General features: G+C 61.6%; 9 protein-coding genes across 9 annotated transcripts; 4 read left to right on the forward strand and 5 right to left on the reverse strand.

The window, feature by feature from the left end:
* Positions 1–1171: 1171 nt before the first annotated feature.
* On the reverse strand, positions 1172–1354 carry CDEST_01339 (uncharacterized protein; the record flags this gene model as incomplete). Its single annotated transcript, XM_062917498.1, has 1 exon — positions 1172–1354. The coding sequence occupies one exon, from the start codon at positions 1352–1354 to the stop codon at positions 1172–1174; it is 183 nt and encodes a 60-aa protein (XP_062773549.1).
* Positions 1355–1425: 71 nt separating this feature from the next.
* On the forward strand, positions 1426–3450 carry CDEST_01340 (uncharacterized protein). The gene has a single exon (XM_062917499.1). The coding sequence runs from the start codon at positions 2859–2861 to the stop codon at positions 3333–3335; it is 477 nt and encodes a 158-aa protein (XP_062773550.1). The 5' UTR covers positions 1426–2858; the 3' UTR covers positions 3336–3450.
* Position 3451: 1 nt separating this feature from the next.
* On the reverse strand, positions 3452–8458 carry CDEST_01341 (Putative Type 1 protein exporter). The gene is made up of 3 exons (XM_062917500.1): positions 7531–8458; positions 6170–7435; positions 3452–6116 (listed from the first exon to the last, which is right to left on the reverse strand). The coding sequence occupies exons 1-3, from the start codon at positions 8084–8086 to the stop codon at positions 3877–3879; spliced, it is 4062 nt and encodes a 1353-aa protein (XP_062773551.1). The 5' UTR covers positions 8087–8458; the 3' UTR covers positions 3452–3876.
* A 1290-nt stretch (positions 8459–9748) lies between these two features.
* On the forward strand, positions 9749–10612 carry CDEST_01342 (uncharacterized protein; the record flags this gene model as incomplete). The annotated part of the gene is made up of 1 exon (XM_062917501.1): positions 9749–10612. One exon carries the CDS (start codon positions 9749–9751, stop codon positions 10610–10612), a length of 864 nt encoding a protein of 287 aa, XP_062773552.1.
* A 403-nt stretch (positions 10613–11015) lies between these two features.
* CDEST_01343 (Putative Fido domain-containing protein) lies at positions 11016–12436 on the reverse strand. Its single transcript, XM_062917502.1, has one exon. It carries the CDS (start codon positions 12149–12151, stop codon positions 11090–11092), a length of 1062 nt encoding a protein of 353 aa, XP_062773553.1. The 5' UTR covers positions 12152–12436; the 3' UTR covers positions 11016–11089.
* A 466-nt stretch (positions 12437–12902) lies between these two features.
* CDEST_01344 (Putative store-operated calcium entry-associated regulatory factor) lies at positions 12903–14540 on the forward strand. Its single transcript, XM_062917503.1, has one exon. The coding sequence runs from the start codon at positions 13238–13240 to the stop codon at positions 14192–14194; it is 957 nt and encodes a 318-aa protein (XP_062773554.1). The 5' UTR covers positions 12903–13237; the 3' UTR covers positions 14195–14540.
* On the reverse strand, positions 14256–17552 carry CDEST_01345 (Putative Zinc finger, RING-type, E3 ubiquitin ligase Bre1). Its single transcript, XM_062917504.1, has 5 exons — positions 17130–17552; positions 16630–16773; positions 16499–16559; positions 14831–16440; positions 14256–14750 (listed from the first exon to the last, which is right to left on the reverse strand). Exons 1-5 carry the CDS (start codon positions 17316–17318, stop codon positions 14577–14579), a joined length of 2178 nt encoding a protein of 725 aa, XP_062773555.1. The 5' UTR covers positions 17319–17552; the 3' UTR covers positions 14256–14576.
* Positions 17553–17718: 166 nt separating this feature from the next.
* CDEST_01346 (Putative SANT/Myb domain, Homeobox-like domain superfamily protein) lies at positions 17719–20057 on the forward strand. Its single transcript, XM_062917505.1, has one exon. The coding sequence runs from the start codon at positions 17867–17869 to the stop codon at positions 19772–19774; it is 1908 nt and encodes a 635-aa protein (XP_062773556.1). The 5' UTR covers positions 17719–17866; the 3' UTR covers positions 19775–20057.
* Positions 20058–20588: 531 nt separating this feature from the next.
* Positions 20589–22841, reverse strand: CDEST_01347 (Putative UV excision repair protein Rad23). Its single transcript, XM_062917506.1, has 7 exons — positions 22594–22841; positions 22430–22477; positions 22247–22319; positions 22114–22193; positions 21714–22046; positions 21142–21663; positions 20589–21086 (listed from the first exon to the last, which is right to left on the reverse strand). Exons 1-7 carry the CDS (start codon positions 22609–22611, stop codon positions 20961–20963), a joined length of 1200 nt encoding a protein of 399 aa, XP_062773557.1. The 5' UTR covers positions 22612–22841; the 3' UTR covers positions 20589–20960.
* Between the last annotated feature and the right edge of the window lie 583 nt (positions 22842–23424).

Consider the following 23424-nt stretch of genomic DNA (forward strand, 5'->3'; position numbering starts at 1 on the left):
CTCAAACGACTAAGTCAATAACACGAGGGAGCGCGTACCTGTGATGGATGGATACACTGCATGCGAGGAGACACGCGCAGGCAGGCAGGCGGGCGGGTGGCATGAAGGGGGTAAACAACCTTATCATCGAGCAATTTCCACGGCCGGCCAACCAGGCAGCCTCGGAAACGGTGGCAGCGGCGGCGATGGGCAACCTACCACGGGTACGAACAGGACGGGCGAGGCAGACGAGGTCCCCGAGCATTCAAATTCGTGCGGGCGGCTGACTGAACATGCCAGCGGACGGTCTAGAACCGTATCGGCGTTGCAGGGTCGCAGCGAAGGGGGACGCAGGCGGCCGTTCATTGGCACCGACTTGGAATTGGTTGTCGGCTTGTTGTCTCTGATGTGCGGCCAAACCCGTGGTACGCTAGAATGACGACCCGAGAGTCGAGGGAACAAAAAAACAAAAAATCTAAGACGCGACCGACGACGGGCGGGAGATGACCTCCATGATCTTCCGCTTTGGGAATTATCGTAGTCGTGGTCGTGGTCGTGGTCGTCGTAAGCCGTGGCCACCGGCGCCCGGGCCAATTCTGGCCGTGCATTGCGTGCCAATGTCCGACCTGGCTGCTGCTGCGCCTGAAGTTGTGGGGGGGCGGACAACCGTTCGGTCGCCAGTCCTCAGGTGGGAGTCCCCAGCGTTGATCTTTTCATTCACCTAGCACAGCTGGCACCCTTTTTCCTGTCGTCAACGAAACCTTGGAGCATCCGCATCCTCGTCCACATCCTCATCCGCACCCGCATTTCTATTTCCAGGCCGCCGAGATCGACCGCCGCACTCTTTGTGTGCCGGCATTGCGTGACCTGCGCGACCCGTCAGCTGTATCAGCGGTCGCATCGCCTCTCGCGACTGGCGAATGACGAAGCGCAGAGGGCCACAACCTGTGCGTGTGAGTGTGTGCGCGTGTGCATGCATGCACAGGGCGAGGGCGAGGGCTGCATATCTTGCAAATGTGCATCGCCAAGGAGAGGGGGTTTGTGACATCCCGACAAGAAGAATTAATGAACGTGGAAAGTGCCAGATTGACTGGGCCAATCATCGCGGGGTTCGATCGGGCAGGGTGGACTGGTGGGCTCTTGAGATCCGCGTATCTTCCCACTTCACGGCGGCGGTGGAAGACGGCAAGAGTCAGGAGGGTCTGGAAAGAACTCCCAGTCGCCGCGCCACGGCCTCTCTCCAGCCGTTCCTGACCCGACGGGAGACCGCCCGTCTGTGTCCGGTGATCTTCCCGGAGTGGAAGTTGGCCGGTGCATCTGGAGATGGGGGGTTCTTCCCAGGAAGACAAAGTGCTCCTCCGACTAGGCAATCCATGGTTCTTCGCACGACCTCGGGAGTTGGCCCCTTTTCATTCGGATCCATTCATCTCACCCACGATTCGTCAGCTTCCGTCGTCCGTCATCGGCCAGCCGCCCTGACTGAAGAAGGAATTTTTCAGCTCTATCCAGGCTCAATGGACCTCAATAAACTGTCAATGGGTGGGGGGGGGCCTACGCTCCCGTGCAGCTGGCTGCTTGGCCCTGGGGTGACCGGCAAATTAGCCGACGGCTTCCAACACCACTCCAAATGGGAACTTGACGCCATTCCAATGCGCCCCCAAGACACTGACTGCCATTGACTTCCATGGACTGTCGCTGCCTGCTATTGACCGCCACTAACTAACCTTGAACACCAGCCGCCCATGAGAGTCCTTACGATGTAGTCTAACAAACCCCCGACTCTGACCACCCAATACTACCGCAAGAGCCAGCCAAGCATGAACCTCATCTACCTATACGTGCCAAAAACCCAAACGCGTCGTGGACGAATGCTCGCGCAGTCTTTCGTGCTCCCATCGGATACGGCGGCCCGCACGTCGCCCACCATCATCCATTCCAAACTCAATTTCTTGCCGCCTTCGGCTCCTTGCAGGAGGGATGCTCCCTCCAACCTTCGAGAAGTCTCGGTCGGCATCCTCTTGGCCGGCAACCATCATTGGCGAGAGTTCGCATCTTGCCCAAAGTGGTGTCATTCGACGACGAGTCGCGTCACCCCTCTCCCCTAGGGAGCCGATATGCCGACAGGAATAACATCTCACGGCCCCAGGTTCCGCGTGTCTGAGTGCCACACGGCCCCAAAGAGAATGGTCATGACTGCATGAAAATGCCTTTGCTGGCTGGCCACACACAACCCAACTCTCTTGGAGTTCCCAACGCGGCGGGCTAGTGCCCTGGCAGCGTGAGGTCTATCGATTTGGCTTTCGCGGTGCCTCTCCTAGTTGACGGGTTCCTGCGCCTCCTTGCATGCCGTTGCGTGGAAGCCGCTCAAGCGCTCGCTCGTCGGCGTCGCAATCTTGTGCAACGGCGCCACAGATCGCGCGGCCCAGGAATGGAATCGTGCCGCTTGCGGGCGTCCTCGAACCGGCTGGCCGATGACTGACGTGTTCCCCTATTCGAGTCGATTGGCGTCCCTATCCGAGGCCACCGCGCACCATCCGGCAGGATCTCGCAGAGCTGTGTTTCCATACCAACAGTCCAGTCTCGGCTCGTCCACCCTACGACTCGAGGCGGCTGACGTATGAGCCAGAGTAACTAACCCCCGCCGTCGGCTCGCCCGCGTCTCGAAGCCTTTAGAACGGCGCTCCCGCCCGCACGGATGTTGCACGAACACACAACATGACTTGTCCGATGTTGCTCACCGACGGCCGTCTCTACCCAGTCTTCTGTCGAACGTTGCACCACTTCGTCGGGGCGACCAAAATGCCACGGGCTCGGAACACGATGTCGCCGAGACAATCAGTGGCTGAAAATTTCCGCCACATGCCGGCCACTCTGTGCAGATGGCCGATGGAGCTCGTCGCGTGCCTTCGGCCCAAAGGCTTCAAGACAGGTCTCATCACCACGCCCTGCCGCAACGCATGTCTGACACATGTTGGGGCAAGCGAGCGGTGGCGGCGGCGGCGGCAATCACACGGCGTCGGCAACGACGTATGCCTCATTTCGTTTCGGTCGTGGCCAAGCGAGCAAGGGCGGAGGAGAGCTCCCTCCCAGGCCGACCGGACGGACGGCTGCGTGGAGCACGACCGCCAAGCGATGTTCTACGTGGGACACGGCCGCCAAGCGACGTCTACACCACCATGGAGCGCCCTTGCTTGGAATCGTGGAAGACTAACGTTTCAGTTGTAGGTGTCACGGAGCACAAAGGTCTGGCCTGCCGAACTTCGAGAACGGGCCTTGTCGCCGTCCGTGAGGCCCCGAAATCGTATCCACGCGGAAGAGATGTAGGCAGGTCGGCAGCCCCGCTGTGCTCCGTGTGACCGGCCCCGCACGGGTCGTCTAGACCGTGCCGCACGGCGGGCCACTTAAAAGGACGTCGTCGACCCTTGGACTTGGCTGCATCTGAGGGCACACACCATCCGGCATAAGCTCCGCGGGAGCCGGCGGCCCGGGCTTGTGGTCACGGATGTTGAGAGGACCGGCATGGTCAAGTGGACGGTCTGCTTGGATATATAGAATGGAATTACTTCAAGTGAGTGGGTACATCATGTACCAGAGGGGGGAGTCCTGACCTCTCAACCCTGCTCATTAAACCAAAGGCTACAGCAACCCGACGTACTTCTTATACCTCTCGTCTCGTCTCGTCTCTCTAAACCCCCTTTTGTTGTGGAAGCGGCCAGTCTATGCCGTACAATCCCCCATTATACCAGTCCCGAATGATGAGAAAGAAAACGCCCAACAATGCAAAACAGACATGGACCATGGTCATGATCCGGATATCTCTGGACACACAGAACCTCCCGCACACGGATGCAAGTTCGCAACAAATCAAACACGTGCCCCGCCCCCTTGTGTATGCACTCAGCTGTTCTTCTCCAACGACTGCAGGTTGACCAGCTCGGCGTAGCGGCCGTTCATCTTCATCAGCTCGGCGTGCGTGCCCTGCTCGACGATGCGGCCCTGGTCGAAGACGTAGATGATGTCGGCCTTCTGAATGGTGCTGAGGCGATGGGCGACGGCAATGGTGGTGCGGCCCTTGGCGGCCTTGTCGAGGGCGGCCTGGACGACGTGCTCCGACTCGGAGTCGAGGGCCGACGTGGCCTCGTCCAGCAGCAGGATCTTGGGGTCGCGGATGAGGGCGCGGGCGATGGCGATGCGCTGCTTCTGGCCACCGGAGAGCAGGGCGCCCTTGCTTCCGACAACGGTGTTGAAGCCCTCGGGCATCGACACGATGAAGTCGTAGATGTTGGCCTCGCGGCAGGCGAACTCGATGGCCTCGTCCGTGACCTCGCTGTTGGCGCCGAGGACAATGTTCTCCCTGATGGTGCCCTGGTAGAGCGTGGGCTCCTGGCTGACGAGGGCGATGAAGGAGCGGTACTCGTTTACGTTGAGGGTGCTGATCTCCTTGCCGTCGACGAAGATGGCGCCGGAGAGGGGGTCGTAGAAGCGCTCGAGGAGGGCGATGGTCGTGGACTTGCCGCAGCCGGAGGCGCCGACGAGGGCGACGTACTGGCCCGGGCGGATGACGAGGTTCAGGCCGCGCAGGACGGGCTGCTCGGGGCGGGTCGGGTAGCGGAAGTGGACGTCGCGGAACTCGAGGGTGCCGTCGACGGCGTCGAGGCTGGCGCCCTGCTCGGACCAGGTGTCGATGGTCGGCTTGCGGTCGAACAGCACCTTGAGCTCGTGGGCGGCCTGGTGGGCCTTGCCCATGTCGGGGGCGAAGGAGAAGATGGACCCGGCGGACTGGGCGCCGAAGATGACGGCGGAGAAGCAGACGAAGAACTGGAACATGTCGTACTCGCGGTTGGCGATGAGCGTGCCGCCGTACCAGAAGCCGAGGGCGAAGGCCAGGAACATGAAGGACTGGGAGGCGGCAAAGAGCAGGCTGGACTTGAGGATGGAGATGAGGCTGCTGCGCTGCTGGATGGCGAGGGAGGCCTGGTACTGGCGGATGACGTCGTCCTCGCGGGTGAGCGAGGCGACGGTGCGGATGGCCGAGATGGCCTCGGATGCGTAGCTCGCCGAGTTGGAGTAGGCCGTCTTGGAGCGGCGCTGGAAGTGGGCGAGCATCCAGAAGCGGAAGAAGCCACAGCCGATGAGGATCGGGATGGTCGCGGTGCAGACGAGCGCGAGCTTCCAGCCGATGGCGATGGCTAGGGCCAGGGCGGCGATCAGGGTCGTCGACACCATGAGCAGGGTGCCGAGGGTGACGCCGCTGAGGCCGGCCAGGTGGGTGGTCTCGGTGGACAGGAAGGAGGTGAGCGCGCCGGCCGTGTTCTCGTCCTTGTCGAAGAAGGCGACGTCCTGGCGCAGCATGGTACGGAAGGCCTGGTCGCGCACGCGGTGGATGAGCCTCTCGGAGCACTTGGCGAAGACGATGCCCTGGACGACGAAGGCGATGAACTGCACGCCGGCGAGCATGAGGTACATGGCGCTCCAGAAGTCCGAGTCCTTCTTCATCTGGTGGCGGACGGCGTCCGGGGTGGCGTCGGTGATCGGGTACGACAGGGTCATGATCTGCTTGGCGAAGAAGACGGCCTGAGTGGGGTTGCCGCCGCCGCAGATGATGGAGAAGAAGAGGCCGATGAGCATGAGCTTCCACTCCTTCTTGTTGAAGGAGGCGATGAGCTTGATCAGCGTCCACAGGCCGTACTTGGCCTCGCCCTCCTCCGTCCGGTTCTGGAGGGCGATGCTCGACAGGGACTTGGAGGTGGTCGTGCGCTGCATCTTGGCCGCCATGTCGTCCTCGGGGTCGGCGGCGTAGCCCTTCTCGGAGACGCGGGACTTTTGGCGGATGATCTCGTCGTCCTCGGCGTCGATGGCCTCCTCCTCCTCGGGGTCCAGCTCGTTGACGCGGGCAATGTTCTGGGCGGTGACGAGGTTGTAGTAGGCGCCGTGCTTCGCGAGGAGCTCGTTGTGGGTGCCCTGTTCGACGATACGGCCGTTGGACATGACGACGATGTTGTGGGCGTCCTTGATGGTCGACAGGCGGTGGGCGATGGTGATGGTGGTGCGGCCCTCGGCAGCGACCTCGAGGGCGGCCTGCACGACGCCCTCGGACTTGGTGTCCAGCGCGGAGGTGGCCTCATCGAGGAGAAGAACTGGGGAGTGTCAACGGGGGACCGACCGGGACAGCAAACAGAAACAAACTTACTCTTGGGGTCGGAGACGACGGCGCGGGCGATGGCGATGCGCTGCTTCTGGCCGCCGGAGAGGAGGAAGCCACGCTCGCCGACGTTGGTCATGTAGCCCTCGGGGAGGCCGGTGATGAAGTCGTGGGCGTTGGCCATCATCGCGGCGTTCTCGACCAGCTTCTTCTGCTCCTCGTCGGAGGCGCCCTCGTGCTGGGTGCCGATGAGGCCGTACCGGATGTTCTGGTAGATGGTGGTGGCGAAGAGGGTGGGCTCCTGGCTGACGAGGGCCATCTGCTGGCGGAGCCAACGCAGGTTCAGGGTGCTGATGTCGTGGCCGTCGAGGTAGACGGAGCCGCGCACGGGGTCGTAGAAGCGCTCGACGAGGCCGACGATGGTGCTCTTGCCGGAGCCGGAGGCGCCGACCAGGGCGGTGGTCTTGCCGGCGGGGATGTTCAGGGACACGTCCTCCATGACAGTGACCTCGGGGCGGGACGGGTAGATGTGCTTGATGTTCTCGAGGCGGATAGCGCCCTCAACGGCGTCGAGCTTGATGCCGTCGTCGGTGGAGGGGTCGAGCGGGGAGACGCGGTCGATGGTGTTGTAAATCTTGGCGGCGGCGGCGATGGCCGTGGTGAAGGCCTGGACGTTGGGGGCGACGTTGCCGAGGTTGAAGGCGCCAATCATGATGGACATCATGATGATTAGGATGTTGGACAGTGCGATGCCGTCCTCGATGAGGAACTTGCTGCCCTGCCAGAAGGCGAGGCCGTAGTTGAGGTACAGGATGGTCATCATGAGGGCGACCATGACGCCGATGGCGGACTTGACCTTGTAGCCGTACAGCTCGGCCTTGGTCAGGTGGACGTCGTACTGCTTGGCGAGGCGGTCCTGGGTGCCGAAGGCGATGGCGTTGCGGATGGAGCTGATGACCTCGTCGGCGAGGCTGCCGCCGTGGGCGTACGACTCGATGGACTGCTTGCTGTACTTGACGATGAAGGTGGAGCCGCCGCCCATGCTCAGGAGGAGGGCGACGACGGTGGACAGCAGGATCAGCGTGAGCTTCCAGTAGTGGATGAAGCCGATGATGAAGGCCGAGATGAAGGTGGCGAGGGCGGCGAGGGTGAGGCCGACCTTTTCGGAAATGCCGTCCTGGATCAGGTTGGTGTCGGCGGTGATGCGCGTCGTCACCTCGCCGGCACCCAGCTTGTCGAAGAAGCCAATGTTCTGGCGCATGCAGCTCTGGAGGTAGTGCTCGCGGATCTTGGCGCTAATGTGCTCTCCCGTGTCTGTGTGTGTTTGGCGGGCCGGGGTCAGCGGGGGTTCATTCGGCAGGCCCGTTGATTTTGGGAGGAGGAGGGGCGAGCGCCAAACTAAAACTTACAGATGAAGCCGACGGTGCTCACGTACTGGCACACGAAGACACCGATGGCGAGGTAGACAAAGTACAGGACCAGGCCGGCCATCTCGCTGTTGAAGTCGTCCTTGGACGACTGCCCGTTGAAGTAGCTCTGGAAGGTGCCCTGCAGGTTGCCGAAGATGACGGTCATGAGCGGCAGGGCGGCGCCGACGACGATGGAGGTGAAGGCGGCGGCGGCGAGGATGAGGATGTCGTTGGTCGAGGAGTAGCGGTACAGGGTCATGATGCCGGCCTTGACCTCGGGGGTGAAGACCTGGCGCTTGAGGACGGCGGCCTCGTCTGCGGGGAGGTGCTCGTAGGGGTCGTCGTCGGCGTCTTTGGGCGCGACAGCCTTGGAGTCGGCCTTTTCGAGGTTGTTGATCGCGGCGTTGGGGTTTTTGGGCTGGCTCGAGGCGTCCACCTCGGTCGAGCCGCCGTGCGACGACGCCCTGTCCGAGTGACCTTGGTGGGCGGCGGCCTTCTCAGACGTCTCGGCGAGGTTCTGGACAGCCCCGACGGGCTTTTCGTCTTGGAGCGTCATGTTGGCGGTTTCCTAGACAGGCGACGAGAAGAGGCGGGTCTTGGTGCGCCGGTATGCGCAGCGCGCCAGCAGGGGGCGGGGGAGAAGACGTTGACTTCTCCAAGCGCGACAGCAAGGAGGCAGAGGATATCGTCGCTGACGGTTCGTGATGCGAGGTTCACGGGGTGTGTTGCTGTAGTGACGAGTGTTTCTTCTTCAAGCTGCCTTAGTCCATGAGACGGTGACGGTGACGGCGGCGGGGTGAGAGAGGCAGAGGCAGAGGCAGAGGATAACGAAAGTCGACGATGGCGAAAGCCAAGAAATCTTTTTGCAGCTGATCAGAGGGAGATCGTCCACAGGCGCAAACGAAGGATCAGCGTGGGTAGGCAAAAAAAAAAAAAAAAAAAGAGGTAGAAAGCAGGAGCAACATCAACAAGCAACAGCAGCAGCGGTAATCGGTTGGTGTCTCCCCCTTCTGGCCAGGACTTTTTATTAAAGACCGAGGACGGATCCAGGAAGAAGAAGGGATAAGAGGCGGTTCCACTCGGGTTGCAGGCCAGGATAGGGATTAGCGGTATCCGTTCGTGGAAGGGGGTGAAAAGTCCCTAGAACCTTGGCCACGAACGGACTGGGGTGGGCACTTTTGATATAGATGGGTCTGGGACCCGGACCTGGGGCGAAGCGGGCAATCGGGACTAGAGAGGCAGCGGAACGCGGCCGACCCGTTCTGAGTTCTGCGTCCAGAGTCCTGAGCCCTTGGTTCATTTCAACTGCCCAAATGGTGACTAGCCTGGGCCGCGCCGCAGACGTACGCATCTCGAGAGCGAGTGAGTGCCTTTGGCCATATCCTGTTGCGGGCGCCGGCCATTTGGGCCGTAGCCACGCGGCGAGGAGTCACTCGGAGGTGGTTTGACGTGCACGCTGTGGTGTAAGCTAGCGCTCACGGCGGCCCATACATCTGAGGGAGAGTGACCGGGTCATCCTTCTAGGGAGGTACCTTGTACGTGGCCGCGGAGCTCGCAAAGCCCAAACCTGCGAGTTGCGAGGTACGAGCCGCAGGGCGGGCGACCTTGACCAGCCAGAGACTGCCAAACACTAGCATACCTTATCCGCAGGTGGGTTGTGATAAGGTAATCTGCACCGCCGTGTCTTGTGCACGCCAAACGCCATCCAGAAGCAGGACGGGGTTCGCGACCCAGCCGGGATTCGTCGGGATGGCAGGCCGAGGGACGTGTGGCCTTGGCCGCTCTGTTTATTTCCTATATTAGCGTTTTTGTGCCCGGAGCCGATCCTGGGGAAGGAAACCTGCGCGACAGGTCCTGTAGGTAGGTAAGTACCTTGTACAGGGATCGACGGCGGGACTGATGCGTCCACACACACACACTCAATGATGATGATTGCAGTCAGCATTGTGGGCCGACTCCTCGCACTCAAAGTCGAATGCGACCCGTCACTCGTATGCTGCTCTCGCTTGGCTTGATGGAAGGTGGGGATGGATACGGAGGACATGCGACGAAAACTCGGACGAGTTTGTCCAGCGTTTGCTTCTTCGATCTTGGGACGACAGGGACCTCCGTCGTTGGCAGAGCCCAAAGCTGGCACTGCTACCGTCTGCCTTTTGGCGTCTCGTCGTTGTCTGGCGAGCAGGCCCCGAAACACAACAGCAAGTGGACTTACTCAGTTATGCTCGGGTTATCCGACATCCTTCTTTGTGGGCGTTGGCTCTGGATCAAAAGTCCCTGTCTTGCCCAACGCCCCAAGCCAGTGTGGCTCCCTGCCGTCTTCCGGGTCGAGTCAGCCGGGCTGCTGACCCCGGCGCCGCTGGGCGTGTCTCGCTTAATTATGTCACCCCCCAGCTGTCAGCGTGTTTTCGCCCCTCTCTCGGGGTTCATCAGCAGCCCGAATCCCGATCGATTCATTTCCTTAGTTACCAGAACAGAGTCCCGGAGGAAGGTTGCCATCCGAGCGAGTATTCTACAGCAGCAGACTTGCCCACCGCCAGCACCACCACCGTGGCTTCGTCTTCCCGCCGCAGGTCACTCACTGTTCGGCGCGATCTGGCTGCCTATGTCCGGCCCTGCCAGCTCCGGCGATAAGGTTTCGGGGCCCGGTCACATCTTCACGAGAACGAAATCGGCCTGCTGCGTGGACAGCAGCCCGACCACGTTGCTCGTTTCCGGCCAACAGCTTGATCACGGCGCCTCCCCGGCGCGTCGCCATGCACGCAAGTGCTTACCACCAGCAAGAATTCCCATCCCTTCGCTCGCTCGTTCGACGGGGCACGGCCGCACGGGTGCTGGGAGGCGCCGTGCTTACTTACGTGTGCTGCCATCCAAAGCGCCCGCCCCTCGTCTCAAGACTCCGACGGGAGTTGTTTGGATGAGTAGTTGCTTCAACGCCGCCGTCGAAAGCAAGCAGAGAGGGAGGGGTCCTCGGACAACAACCACATGGGTCTTGTCATCGATTCAGTTCACAGGCGGGGTACAAGTACATGCCCCCAATTATGGACACTCTGCAAACCCTGCCGCGCGGTCGGTCCCCCTGTGAAAACATGACGCGGAGTAGACCTGATAGAGACGTGCAGTAGGTCACGAGGTGGCCATAACGCAAATACCTTGAACCATACAATCACAGAGTACAGTCCATGTGGGACTATCATCTGACATAGCCGGAACCCAATCGCAACTCTTCGCATTCTCTTTCTCTTGTCCTCGTCATAAGCCCTTCGCGTTCTCTCTCGAATGCGAGCCATCCCTCGTTCTCGTTGTCGTTCCGAGGCGGTCAGCAATAGCTCGATCCGCCACGAACAAACGCAGCCAAGGCGATCGTCCCTCTCGAGGTCGTACAGGTGCACGGTACATCGTATAGTAAAAGGAGAAGAAGGGAAAACCAGTGGAAAACACGGTTTCAAGTTCTATGCTTAGGGACGCCGTAAAGGGAAAAAAAAAATCTCCGAGTCCCAACCGGGCAGCCATCCGTCCAGCCCAGCCGCCACCCACCCAAATCTCAAACCCTGGTCTCGTGCTACATGGCGTCTGTTAACAGGCAGTGAGTGTACAGCCTGTGCAACGCCGCCAGTTGAGCCTCAAGGACCGCCGTCACAAATTCGCCCGGATCGCCTCCGTAGGCGTTATCGATCATCCGTAGGCAGTCCTTCCGCTCCAGCCCCTGGATGACGACAGGTAGGCAGCCTTGGCGGGCGAGGTAATCCTGCTCCATCATGCGGCTCGTGCGCCCATTCCCGTCGGGGAACGGATGAAGGTGCACAAAGTAAGCCGTCATCTGACAGGCCAGGACCAGCGGATGAAGCCTCTTCTCGCAATGCTGCGCGTCCCGCCACTCGAAGAACCATCTGACGCAGGCGGGGACCTCCTGCGGGTAGGGAAAGATTCGGAGGCGGTTGCTGCGCACTGCGACGGGTAGGTTTCGGTACTCTCCGGGCGGCACTGGTTCTCCCCACACCAGGTTGCTGCTGCCGGCACGGTGGTCTTGGCCTCTCCGCATGTCGTATACCGCCTCAGAATCCGTGTTTCTGACGGACACGACGGCGAGGTCGCGTACCTCGTCTTCGCAGAACCCCGCGGTGCGCGCGGTGCGGGCCTTGAACGTCGCGCTCTCGGCAATCCATTGCGACGCGATGATGTGGTTCGTCAGTTCGTTGATGGCGGAGCCCTGGCCCGCCGTCTCGGAGGTGACCATCTCGACAAGCTCGCTGCTCGACATCGATGCCAGGTCGACGCGTCGGAAGACACCCTCCTGCAGAGTCTCGAGCACGCGGTGCGCGTCGCCAACCGTCAGAGGGTTGTTCTCGATCATGACGGACTGTTGCGCATACTCGGAGACCATGGTCTTGCCCAGCGCCGACACTGGGAGAGTTACTCTCAAGGCGTCGATGTCGGCCAACAACCGCCTATGCATCCGCTGGAGCCCGAGGTACCCCTTTTCACGACTGTTACCGGGCTGGAAGTATTCTTCCCATACCCGTCCCGAACACGCAAGCCTGTTGTACTCGGGAGATCCTTTCCGCAGCCGTGAGGCCGGCTCGTAGATCTTGACAAGCAAGGCCCGGCGCGCCTGTCGCTGCATGTTGGAGAAGCGCGTTCCCAGACATCGCGAGGCTGTTCGCGGTGTGGAGAGTGACGGGAGGACTTTCGGCGGCCTGAGCCTGCTTGAGTCATGGCGGACATTCGACAGGCACTCTGCTAGGAGCCTGGACGGCCGGAGTGTGTGTAAGTGCACTTAGCCTCTGGGTCGGGCAGATGCCATCCAAACTTTGCATCACCACGGTAGTCACACGAGCCAAATGATGGGCGCTGCGCCCTGAGCGCACGGTCCTTCTGCATGCTGCCGCAACGCATCCATCCTCAGAGCCAATTCTCACCACAGCTACCCGTCCGTGGAATGCCGCATAGGCTGAGGCTGCGCTCACCGGAGAATGGCCGGCAGCGCACCTACAGAGAGGGAACGACCGAGGACGGGCAAACGCGACTCATGCAAGAGCGAACGCGAGTCGGCGTGGGCAGCGCTGTTGGATCAGTCTCGTCCGTGCCGAGGGCCGCTCAGACCAGCACTTGCAGTGAGAATACAGGTGATAGAAACCCCCAAGGACACACAGAATTTAACGCACGTCTTGGTTGCCGGTGGCCATACCAGAGAAGAATGGATACTGGCCGTCCGCTGTTTGAGAATCACCGACCGTCCTCGAATCCCCCACCCCCCAACCTTGGCTGGGATGGGGCAAGCGCCAGTGAAAGTGCACCCGTCTTGGCGATCCGCGACGCACCTGCCAAGCTTTCCTTTCTGTCTTCTTTGGAAGATTCGATGCTGCTTAGATAAGCCGTGCCGGCGAACGCCACAGAGAACAGGTGGCCCGTTTCCACTCGCCACACCCTCATCACCCAAGGGCCAGCATCACCACGGCCTCCCCTTCGACACGATAACTCACTTGATGAGGTACACAGGCAACATCATATCTGGCCTCTAGCCCTTTTTGACATACAACTCCTCCCGGTTCACGCCATCGGGCTTGGATTCCTGCGCCCATGCTCTGAGACGGAGCCACTTCCTCACGTCTCTAGGCCACCCGAACGACACACATGCACACACACACACACACACACTTACACACACGCACACACGCACACACACTCACACACACACACAATCAGCACCATGCACATCTCACTCGACCTAGGCCTGGCCCTCTTCGCCTTCCTGCCGGGCCTGGCGTTGGCGGTCAAGACGCCCAAGAACGCCATCCTCCTCTCGGAAGTGCAGTCCCTCACCCTCCGCGGCGGCGGCGCGAAGACGACGCACCGCCGCGTGTCCGCCGTGCCGCAGCTGAAATGCGTCTCGTCCAAGGCCATCTGCGACCTGTATGAGATCGACGTGATGCGGTGCACCAACCAGGGCGCCGGCTACTCGTCCGAGGACATCCAGTGGTCCTGCGTTGCCTCGCTGCCCGAGGAGCTCAAGCTGGGGTCCACCGACGTCATCTGCGAGGGCTACGCCAACTCGGACGACCCGTACGTCCTCCGCGGGAGCTGCGGCGTCGAGTACCGTCTCGCACTGACCGACAAGGGCGAGCGGCGGTACCCGAACCTGGGCAAGGGCCGCGGCCGCGGGAGCGGGGGGGATGGCGAGTCGGACTGGGGCGCCTATCTCTTTGGGGTCATCTTCTTTGCCGTCCTGGCTTGGATCGTGTACTCGGCGTGTGTGGCGGGTGCGCAGAACCGGAGACCGGGTGGTAACGGACGGCGTCGTGGAGGCGGCGGCGGTGGCGGCGGCGGCGGATTCGGAGGCGGCGGAGGCGGATGGAATCCCGGCTTCGGCCAGGACGATGACCCTCCTCCGCCGTACCCGGGCACGAAACCCTCCAGCCAAGGCGGACAGCAAGGATGGCGTCCCGGGTTCTGGACCGGCGCAGGAGCAGCCGGCGCAGCGGGTTACGGAGCGGGCTACTACCAGGGCAGAAACAGCGCAAGGAACCAGCAAGGGTACGGCACGGGCGGCCGGGGCAACGACAGCAGCTCGAGCTCGTGGGGAGCCGGCCCGTCGAGGTCGACCAGTTCGTCGTCGAGCTCGGCACGTCACGAAAGCAGCGGTTTCGGGTCCACCAGCAGGAGATAGATACGGTCGTGGAGTCGGCATGTAGTAAATTGAACGTGGGCGAGCCAAGCTTGACTCTGGGTCTATCCTGTACTCCGCGCTCTCTCGTACCACCCCCCGGCCCTCCAGCTATTTGGTGTGATCAGTCGCCCGCCCCCTTCTTTGCCGGGTGGCGTGGCATTATGTACATTTCCGAGGTCCAGGCCGTCTTCCATACACGTAAAAGTACAACGAACCATCATTTCCAATTGCAGGCGTCTTCCCCGAGGTATCATACCATGAAATCCCCCCTGCTGCGAAAGCAAACTCCAAACTGCGCAAACATCTGTGATGCATATCAAAACAGCGATTCCTCGTGATGCTCCAACACGAGGCGAATAATTGTTGCAAACCGGGCCGGAGCCTAGTGGTGGACGGACATGACGTCCAGGCGGTCAAAGGCCCTCGAGCAGTTGGGGCACTTGCGCATGCGGTTGCTGATACGGTCGTCCACGCACTGGTGGCAGAACAGGTGGCCGCACGTCTTCAGGGCCGTATCCTTGAAGTTGTTGCGGCATACGGTGCACAGCGCAAACGTCTGGATGCGGTTAGCCGTCTGGTCGGTCGGTCGGTCGATTGGTTGATCGATACGGGGGGAGGGGCATCGCGTCGACTTACCCTGAGCATTTCCTCTTCCTCCGACGAGTTGCTCAACGCCTTGCGCTTCCACTCGTCCTTGTCCTTCTGCACCATGTCCGCGCGCACCTTGAGGCGCTCGACCTCGGCCTCCTGCGTCGTGGTGCGTTCCCGTGCCGCCGCGACGGCCGCGTCGCGCGACTTGACCAGGCTCGTCAGCTCGCCGATCTGGTTCTTGTACGAATCGACCCGGCGCGCGGCGTCGGCGCTGGTGGCCTCCATCTTCCTATGCTCCGCCGCCATGGCCGCGTTGGCCTGCTTCAGATCCGACAGCTGCTTCTCGAGGTTGCTGATCAGCACCCGGTTCTGAGCCTCGACCTCCTTGAGCTGCGTCACTATCTCGGAGCTCTTGCGGTTCTGGCTGCGTAGCACGTTGAGCTCGCGGTCCCGCATGTCGGCGTCCTTCTTCACGGCGAAGTACTTCTGGTCGACCTTTTGCTTCTCGGCGAGCGCGGCCGAGACGCGGTCCTCGAGCACCGTGTACTCCATCACCTTCTTCTGCGCCAGGCCCATCGATCGCTTGTATGCCTGCTGCAGGGCGGGCAGCTCCTTGTTGATGGACTCCAGGTCCTGCTGGAGCTTCTTGTACTTGGTCCGCAGCTCGTCGGCAGGCATGCTCTCCAGCTCGGGGTCCGGGTCGGACATCGGCTGGTCCTCGGCAGGCTTCAGCCGCTGCAGCTCCAGCTCGAGGGATGCGATCCGGTCCTCCTGAGCCCCCGTGAGCTCCTTGAGGTGCTGCAGCGCCTGCTTCTCCTCCTTCTCTCGCGTTTCCAGCATGCTGGCCTTGGCGTACCACTCGTCCCGGGCCGCACGGATCCGCGTCAGGTCGGCGTCGCGCTCCTCGACCTGGCGCTCCAGGTCCGACGTGATCATCTGCGCCTCGTCGGTGAGCTTGGTCCGGAACGCCGTCCGCTCCGACTGTAACCGCTCGGCCTCCTCCCTCAACTGCTTGTTCGTGGCTTCCAGATGGTTGACCCGCTTGATCAGGTCCTCGTTTTGGTTCTTGAACTGCTTGAACACGTCCGTCCGGATGAAGTCTTCGTCGGTGAGGCCCTCTCGTCGAGCCTTGAGTGCCGAGTTCTCCTCCTGGAGGGTCTTGATGTCCGCCTGCGCAGACTCCAGCTGCTCCTTCTGCTTCTTGACGACCGCCGAGGCCTCCCCGAACTTGATGAGCGCCTCGGCGGCGTTCCCGTTTGCTTCCGCCGCGTCGCTTCCGTTCTCTCCGGCGGCGAGTGTCGGCTTGGCGCTGGCGATGAACTGTTGTTCGAGCTTCTGCACCTGCGCGCTCTTTAATCTGTCCATGCGCTTCTCGGCCTTGAAAAACCGCAGGCTGGCCTTGTTGAGGTCTTCCGACAGTTGCTCGTTCTCCTGCTGCGCACGGTCCAGCTTGACCAGATAGTCCTTTTGTTGAGCGAGTAAGGCGTTGACCCGCGTCTCCAGGTCGGCAATGTTTGGCGTAATCTCTCCTCTGGCGTTTGCGATGCGGTTCAGCACCGCCTCGGCCCGTTTCTTGATGTCCGATGCGGTATCGTCCAGGTGTCTCTGAAACTCGTCGTTGTCCTTGAAGTGAGTGCTGGTGATGTACGGAGGATCTGGGTACGTCAGTATTCGGTCCGGATCGGGCCGGGGGGAGGGAGAAAAGGCACTCACTTGACGGACCCGAGGGCGGCGGTAGCGCCGGATCCGCGAGCTGTTCCATTTCCTCCAGAACCTAAGTGAGGGGGGGGGGAAGGTCAGCCACCAAGAATCCGAGACAAGGGGGATCAGTCGATCGGACCAACCTGTTTCCACCATGCTTCGATGATGCGGATGTGATCTTCGCGGTATACTAGGTTTTTCTGCAGCTGTTCGACGCGCGACTCGAAGTCGGCCCTTTCTCTTTTTGTTTCTTGCAATTGGCGGTAAATGGCACCCTTTTGGTAATTCTGAACTCATCATCAGCTCACGTCCCTTTATATATATGCGTTCCCCCCGTCTTTCCCATGTGCTTCGCGCCAGGCGATCGGTTTTTTTTTTTTTTTTCAAGATGAAGAGAGCGTGGTGTGGGAGATCGGGTTGCGTGTGGAGGGTAGGGAGACGCAGTGCCGTCAGGCAGCCTCGTCGGCGGATCGAAAGGCCATTCCAGGCCAGTCGACCGCGACCCGCCAGTGTTGGACATGGCTTTGGGCATTCGGTGATCGTGATGTCGCGTCGCCGTTGATGGCAGAAGGGAATCGCGTGGGGGTCCATTGATTGTTGAGAAAACGTGACGTGTTGGGAAACCGTGTCTCGTGACACTTACCTCGATCCAGTGCTCCTCGGCGGTATCGCCACCATCGCCCTTGGACTTGCTTCCATTGACGGTTTGATGTCGCTTGCTGGGAGGGGCGAGATCCTCAGCGGTGCTGATGGGAGGTCTCTTCCTGTCCTCCATCTTGATCAAGGTGGACGGACGGGGGGAGGCTGTCGGGGCGGAGGTCGCTACAGGCATGAGAGAGGTAGGTAGGGATGCTGTGAAAGCGTGGGCATCCGGGTCGGCGAGGCGATGAGGCTGGCTGGATGGAACAGCCGAGGGTATTCAGAGGTCGATCCGAGCCGTGCGTGTGTTGGGAGAGTCGGGCTAGTCAGATTCGGCGCGGAAGATGGGGAGGGAAGCCTTGGGCAAGGAGGTTGAATTTTCGAGGTTGAACGCCGACGCTTCACGTTCAAATCAAGCCAGGCGGGCCCATTCCCGAAACGGGACTAGCTCTGCGCTAGCCTTGATGGGGACTTTTGTCTCCTTATCGACCAGTCAGGCGCCCCGCCCAAAGTGCACGGTTCGGTTAATCGTCGGGGTCTCTCTCTCCCTCCTCCCCCTTGCACTTATCACTTTTTCTGCATCCCACCAGGCCGCCCGCCATCCCGCCGCAGTTGACAAAAGTTCTGGTTTGCGAGTGACAAGCCGTCTCCGACAAGTTCACCCAACTCCAATACGCCTCTGCCCTGGCCATGAGGCTCTCTCAACGACGGCACTAGACCACACTCGATACCATCGTCACCATGAGCTCCATGTTCAAGAAAAAGGGCGGCATGGCTTTTAAGCCGAAAATGCCCCAGGCTCGTCCTCGAGCGCCTGGGGCTGCCGTACCGCAGCCGTCGAGGGCGCCGTCGTCGACTGCGACCGAGGCCGCGACAGAGACTGTCCCCGTCCCCAAAGATACGACAGTGCAGGAGACTTTCGAGATTGGCGTCGGGGCGAAGGGGTCTGCCCGAGACCAGCCTACCACTACCCCGCCATCGACCGAGCCGCCGAGCACGACACAGACTGCCGTACCACAAGCACACCCACCAGCGGACGAGCCTGCCGCCGCCGCCGCCGCCACCGCCGCTGCTTCAACATCAGAAAAAGCCAGCGAGGCTTTCATCGGCCAACAAACGACACGGACGCCGGCCACCTCTGTAGAGAGTGCCCAGCGACCGGATGCCGACTCGGCCAGTGTGGCTGGGACACCCGCCCAGCTACAAACACCACCGGCCACCGCCCCCTCCGCGACAGAGGTCGTGCCTACGACAGAAACCCAGGCCCCCAACGGAGCCGAGCCAGCAAATGCAGCGAATGGCGGCGCACCGAACGCAACGACAGAAGCACCGGCCAAGCGACCGCGGAAACGAACGACGCAGACGGCCGAGAATGGCGAAACGGGTGAGGACGGCGCCGCGGCCCCGAAGCCCAAACGACCGCGCAAACAAAAAGATCCTGCCACGGATGGCGAGGGGGCTCCGAAACGGGCACCCCGGCCGAGGAAGAAGCCGACGACGATGACAACGACGGAGGACGGCGCAGCGACCGAGACGGACACCCCAAGGTCGTCGTCGGCGAGACCGCGGCGGGCCCGCTCGGTGACTCCAGAAGACGCCGAGAACCAGGAGGCGGACCTCAGCACCCTCACGATGGGGGACCTGACGAGGGACCTCCGCATCGGCAAGAAGTTCAGCCGGCACGACGAGCTCCTGCAGCGCCACCGCGAGAAGCAGGCAAGGGCCAGGGAGAGGCTCAAGGCCAAGCGGAACGGCTCGGAGGACGTGGCGTCGGAGAGCGGGACGCCAGCGCCGACGACCAGCGGGGGGGCGACGCCTGCAGCGGTTCCGCCGCCACAGGCAACCAGCATGGCGTCGACGGGGCCGCAGTTCCAGATCATCGACGGGCAGATCGTGGTGGACCAGAACTCTCTGAGCCTCGACCGACACGCCATCGCGGCGGCGGCGGCCGAGGGCGAGGACATGCTCGAGATCGAGGAGAACGACTTCACGACGCTTACGACGCAGAACAGCTACCGCACGGGGTCGAAGCTCAAGGGACCCAACGTGTGGACCGAGGAGGAGACGGAGCTCTTCTACCGCGGGCTGCGCATGTTCGGCACCGACTTCCAGATGATCAGCGGCATGTTCCCCGGCAAGAACCGGCGGCACGTCAAGATGAAGTTCAACCGCGAGGAGCGGCACGCGCCCGCGCGCATCGACGCCATCCTCGTCGGCAAGAAGGAGCTCCACATCAACCTCGAGGAGTACAAGACGTGGACCAAGGCCGAGTACGAGCCCGTCGAGGCCATCATGGCGGCGCAGCGCGCGCAGCAGGCCAAGTTCGACGCCGAGCAGGCCAAGATCAAGGCGGCCAAGGACGCCATCAACGCCAGGAACCTTGCCTCGCTGCAGGACAAGGGCGAGGGCGGCGAGCCTGCGGAGGAGGAGTCCGCGGCGGGCGGCGGTGGTGGCGGCGGCGGCAAGCCCAAACCGAGGCAGCAGCAGGCCAATGTTGGTCCTCAAATAACGGTTGACGCCGACGGCATGATCACCATTGACGAGACCAACATGGACCCGGACGCCGGGCGGGGTAAGAAGAGGGGTGCTGGCAAGGCGAAGAAGAAGGCCGTCGAGTACAACATGCGCGGCGAGATCATCAACCGGTGAGGGTACACGCTGGAGGGCCGAGGAGGCCGGCCCGGGATAGACAGTTAGAGTCAGTGGGAAACGGGAAGGGGGCGGCTACCAGAGACAGATACCCTTTGCTTTTTCACAAGGAGAAAAACACGGTCTTGGAGAACACACACCCAGGTATTTCGCATCGGGCGGCGTTGGTATTGCTATTTTCAGCGAGGGTTCGGACCAGTCCGGGCAGGGCAGGACGCCTTGTTCACAGGCACGGGCAAAAAATCCAGACACGCTTTGGAGGTCTTCAGGCTCGGTATTGAAACTCCGTCTTTGACGATGCAATTTTGTGACGATGATTACTACATGCTCGCGTGATGAGATGCTATCCTCAAAATACCCCAATTCACCGACCTCTCGACAGCATCCAACACGCCCTTCCTCCTCGCACCACCGCGCCAGGCGACGAACGCGACGAAAAAGGATTCTTCTTACACGAAGATGACATCAAAAATTAGACCTTGTACGGTTCCCAACAGGGGCCCCATACGGCGAGAGGCACGGCCGCAGGTGTGCAATGCAGGCCCCCCTCATCCACGACCCGGGGCTCTTGATCTCCGGGCCATCAGGTAGGTAAGTATGGAGAGGAAAGGAAAGGGAGATCGAGACGGCGGGAAGAGGCGTCGGTTTATGTATCCGCCCGAGGTGAAGCTAGGCAGCGGTGCACTGAGGCCAAATCACTGAGGCCACCGAGGCCGATCGAGGCCAATCAAAGACAATCACTGAGGCCAAATCGAAAGCGCCGAACGACGATTACCGAACGGGTCACCTTTCACACTGAGACAGAGGCTGGCACTGAAAAGTTGGATTACCCGGTACTACCTGGCCTGGGTACCTAGGATTGACGCCGCGCTCTCTTCCGAGCCAGAACAGGAGAGCACTCCTGGCCAACAGACAAGCATGTGCGTTGCAGCTGCGCGTGGCACGCGGCCTCGGTGTGCGTCCTCAGCCTGCCCGCCTCCACGCCAGCTCTTCGGAAAAAGAATCTACCACCACGAATGACGAGGACGACGGCCTCGTACCCCCTGCCTGAGATGGACCCTGTCGTCTAGACTGGGTGTCCTGGAGTCTCCGTTGCGTTGTTACCAAGCCAACACCGTCCGGCAATCCCTGGGCCTTGCATATCTGTCGTAGAATGTGTAATCATGCGGTCGTAGCGGGGTGTGGCTTAGTTCTGGGGCGCATCGTCGTCGTCGGGCTGGTCGAACAAAAAGTTTGCCGCGAGCTCCTCGTTCTTGTCGCAGGCGAAGTAGGCCTGGATGGCGGCATCGCGGTCGAAGCCGAGGCGGCATAACTAAGTCAGATGTCAGCACTGTCGTACCAAGCCACGGCTGCGCGGAATGACTTACCCGCTCAATGGCGTCGCGCTCCTCCTCGGTGACCTGGATGGCCTGCGCGCCGGGGGGCAGAGGGACGTCGTCGTCCACCTCCTCGCCCAGGAGCTGCAGGAACTGGTCGGGGTTGTTGGCGATCAGCTGGGCGAGCTGGGGGTTGCCGGCACCAAGTTGCTGGAGGATGGGCTCCAGCATCTGGGGCTGTTGCTGGACGACCTGGCGCAGTTGCTGGAACTGGGCGTTGTTTCTCAGGAAGTCCAGGTTGCCGAAACCACCCTGGGCAGCAGCCGCGGCTGCGGCGGCGGCGGCAGCTTGAGTGTTGCCACCGGCAGCGGAGCGTCCGCCACCGGCGCCGCCGTTACCACCACCACCACCACCACCACCACCACCACGGGCCTGGGCGGCGAGATCGAAGAGGTTGACGTTTCCGCCCTCGTCGGTGCCGGCAGCAGGCGCACCGGCGGCAGGCTGAGCGGCGGTGGCAGCGGCGGCGGCTTGACGCTGCTGCTGCTCCTCCTGGACGTTGTCGGGGATGCCCTACAAGAATGTCAGTCACGGACGTCCACAGCGAGGCCGTCGCGGCTTACGTTGAGCAGGTACTCGACGGCTCTGTCGGGGTTGTAGAAGGCAGCACGCATGGCGGCGTCGATCTGGGCGCGCTCGAAGCCCATGGCCTCCATGTTCGCAACCACCTCCTGGCGGTGGGCGCCCATGGCCATCGACGGGTCAGTGCTTCCGGCATCGCCTCCTGTGCTTCTGGCCGCGGGGGTGGGCGTGGCGGGAGCGGCCGCGGGGGCAGCAGCCTGGGCGGCCGGAGCGGGAGGGGCGGCCGGGGTCGCGGCGACAGCCTGGGCGGGCGTCGCCGGGACGGCGGGCGTCGAGGACGACTCGGCGGCGGGGGCTGCCTTGGCTGCCTTGGGCTGCGCGGATCGTCAGTGACTACGCTTCGAGCAAAGCCGGGACAGGCTCTGTCATCGGGATCCAAACCTTGTTCACCATGCAGACAACGAATCCCTTCTCCTCGATCTTGTAGGACTCGACGGTGTCGTCGTCCTTCAGGATCTTGCCTAGTTGCCGTCAGCCAAAGCCACCGCATGCGCGCACGGGCGAGGGTGCCTACCAGAGTAGATAAGCTTCTGGTCCTTGGGATCCCATCCCTTCTCTCCGGCAATCTTCTGCTTGACGGCAGAGACCTGTTTTTCCTCGTCAGCTTCGGGGTCGGGGAATCATCGCAAGGCTGCCGCGGAAGAAGAGCTCGGGGGCGGAAGTGGGGTGGAGGTGGGCGGGCGGGCAGGCAACGCACCAGCTCGGTGGGCTCGACATCGAGCGTGAACTTTTGTTGCTTCAAGTCCTGGTAAGAGGGGCCAAAATTGTCAGCGGAAGCTCGGGCAAGGCAGCGCGGACGGGGCGAGGCGCAATGCCAAAGGGCCACGGCCGTTGGGTGGCCGGCAGTCGAGCTGAGCATACCTTGAATGTGACCTTCATGGTGGCTAGGTTTGGTGCAGCGGAGGCTGCGATGACGAGGGACGGGGTTAGAGTGTCGGTGAGATTGGGTGAGAGGAAGACGGAGGGCTTGATGAAGAGCAGGACGCTGGAAGGTATGCGCAGGGGCTGTGGGCGAAAGATGAGAAATCCAGCATCCAGCGGTTTTGTTGTGCGCGGGAAAGACTGGCACAGAATTAAATGGAGATGACGAAGGCGAGTGGTGACCTGAAGTCAGTGTTTGGTTGCCGCGCAGTGGGGGAAGGCGGCGGCGGGCGGTTCCAGTTGGTTGGCTGAGGTACCTCCTCCCGCCTGCTGTCTCGAAGTGGTGTTGGCTCACCCACCGCAGTCCCGCCCGTTTCCACTAAAAACCGAGAGAGGTCAAAGTCGCAGCCAGGCAGGAGAGAAAGGGCACCGCACACTGGCAACTGGCCAGCGCAGCGGTCGGGTGGCGCTTCTCTACCTACAATACCTACCTACACTACCTACCTAGGTAGGTAACCAAAGTCTTTCTTCCTCCACTGCAGGAAAGTGGCGGTGCAGGACGATAGCAGCCGACTTGTCGTATCACGGCTTCGCACCGTTTGCTAGTTCACCCTCCATTTTATTCGGCCTTTACCCAGGCGCAGGGCATCCTGCAGATATGATGTGGCGGCCACAGAAAGGCGGGGGGTGCTGCACGGAGTATCAATTTTGCATACCTACCTACATTTGATCGGGATGCCGCTGAAGAGCAGCACGAAGACGTCCCAGGCTCCCTGCTTGCCAGCCAGCGCGCCGAAGACCTCGCTGGACACTTGCAGGCTTGCAGGAACG

Source organism: Colletotrichum destructivum, chromosome 1 (genome assembly GCF_034447905.1).
Source record: "Colletotrichum destructivum chromosome 1, complete sequence".
Lineage (NCBI taxonomy): Eukaryota > Fungi > Ascomycota > Sordariomycetes > Glomerellales > Glomerellaceae > Colletotrichum > Colletotrichum destructivum.

Coding starts and splice junctions, on each gene's coding strand:
- CDEST_01340 (XM_062917499.1), top strand. CDS start 2,859: ATGGCCGATGGAGCTCGTCGCGTGCCTTCGGCCCAAAGGCTTCAAGAC.
- CDEST_01341 (XM_062917500.1), bottom strand. CDS start 8,086: ATGACGCTCCAAGACGAAAAGCCCGTCGGGGCTGTCCAGAACCTCGCC. Junction 7,436..7,530: donor GAGCACCGTCGGCTTCATCT/GTAAGTTTTAGT, acceptor AAACACACACAG/ACACGGGAGAGCACATTAGC. Junction 6,117..6,169: donor CGTCGTCTCCGACCCCAAGA/GTAAGTTTGTTT, acceptor GACACTCCCCAG/TTCTTCTCCTCGATGAGGCC.
- CDEST_01343 (XM_062917502.1), bottom strand. CDS start 12,151: ATGCAGCGACAGGCGCGCCGGGCCTTGCTTGTCAAGATCTACGAGCCG.
- CDEST_01344 (XM_062917503.1), top strand. CDS start 13,238: ATGCACATCTCACTCGACCTAGGCCTGGCCCTCTTCGCCTTCCTGCCG.
- CDEST_01345 (XM_062917504.1), bottom strand. CDS start 17,318: ATGCCTGTAGCGACCTCCGCCCCGACAGCCTCCCCCCGTCCGTCCACC. Junction 16,774..17,129: donor CCGAGGAGCACTGGATCGAG/GTAAGTGTCACG, acceptor TGATGAGTTCAG/AATTACCAAAAGGGTGCCAT. Junction 14,751..14,830: donor AGGAAGAGGAAATGCTCAGG/GTAAGTCGACGC, acceptor AACCGCATCCAG/ACGTTTGCGCTGTGCACCGT.
- CDEST_01346 (XM_062917505.1), top strand. CDS start 17,867: ATGAGCTCCATGTTCAAGAAAAAGGGCGGCATGGCTTTTAAGCCGAAA.
- CDEST_01347 (XM_062917506.1), bottom strand. Junction 22,320..22,429: donor ATGTCGAGCCCACCGAGCTG/GTGCGTTGCCTG, acceptor GAGGAAAAACAG/GTCTCTGCCGTCAAGCAGAA. Junction 22,047..22,113: donor TTGTCTGCATGGTGAACAAG/GTTTGGATCCCG, acceptor CGATCCGCGCAG/CCCAAGGCAGCCAAGGCAGC.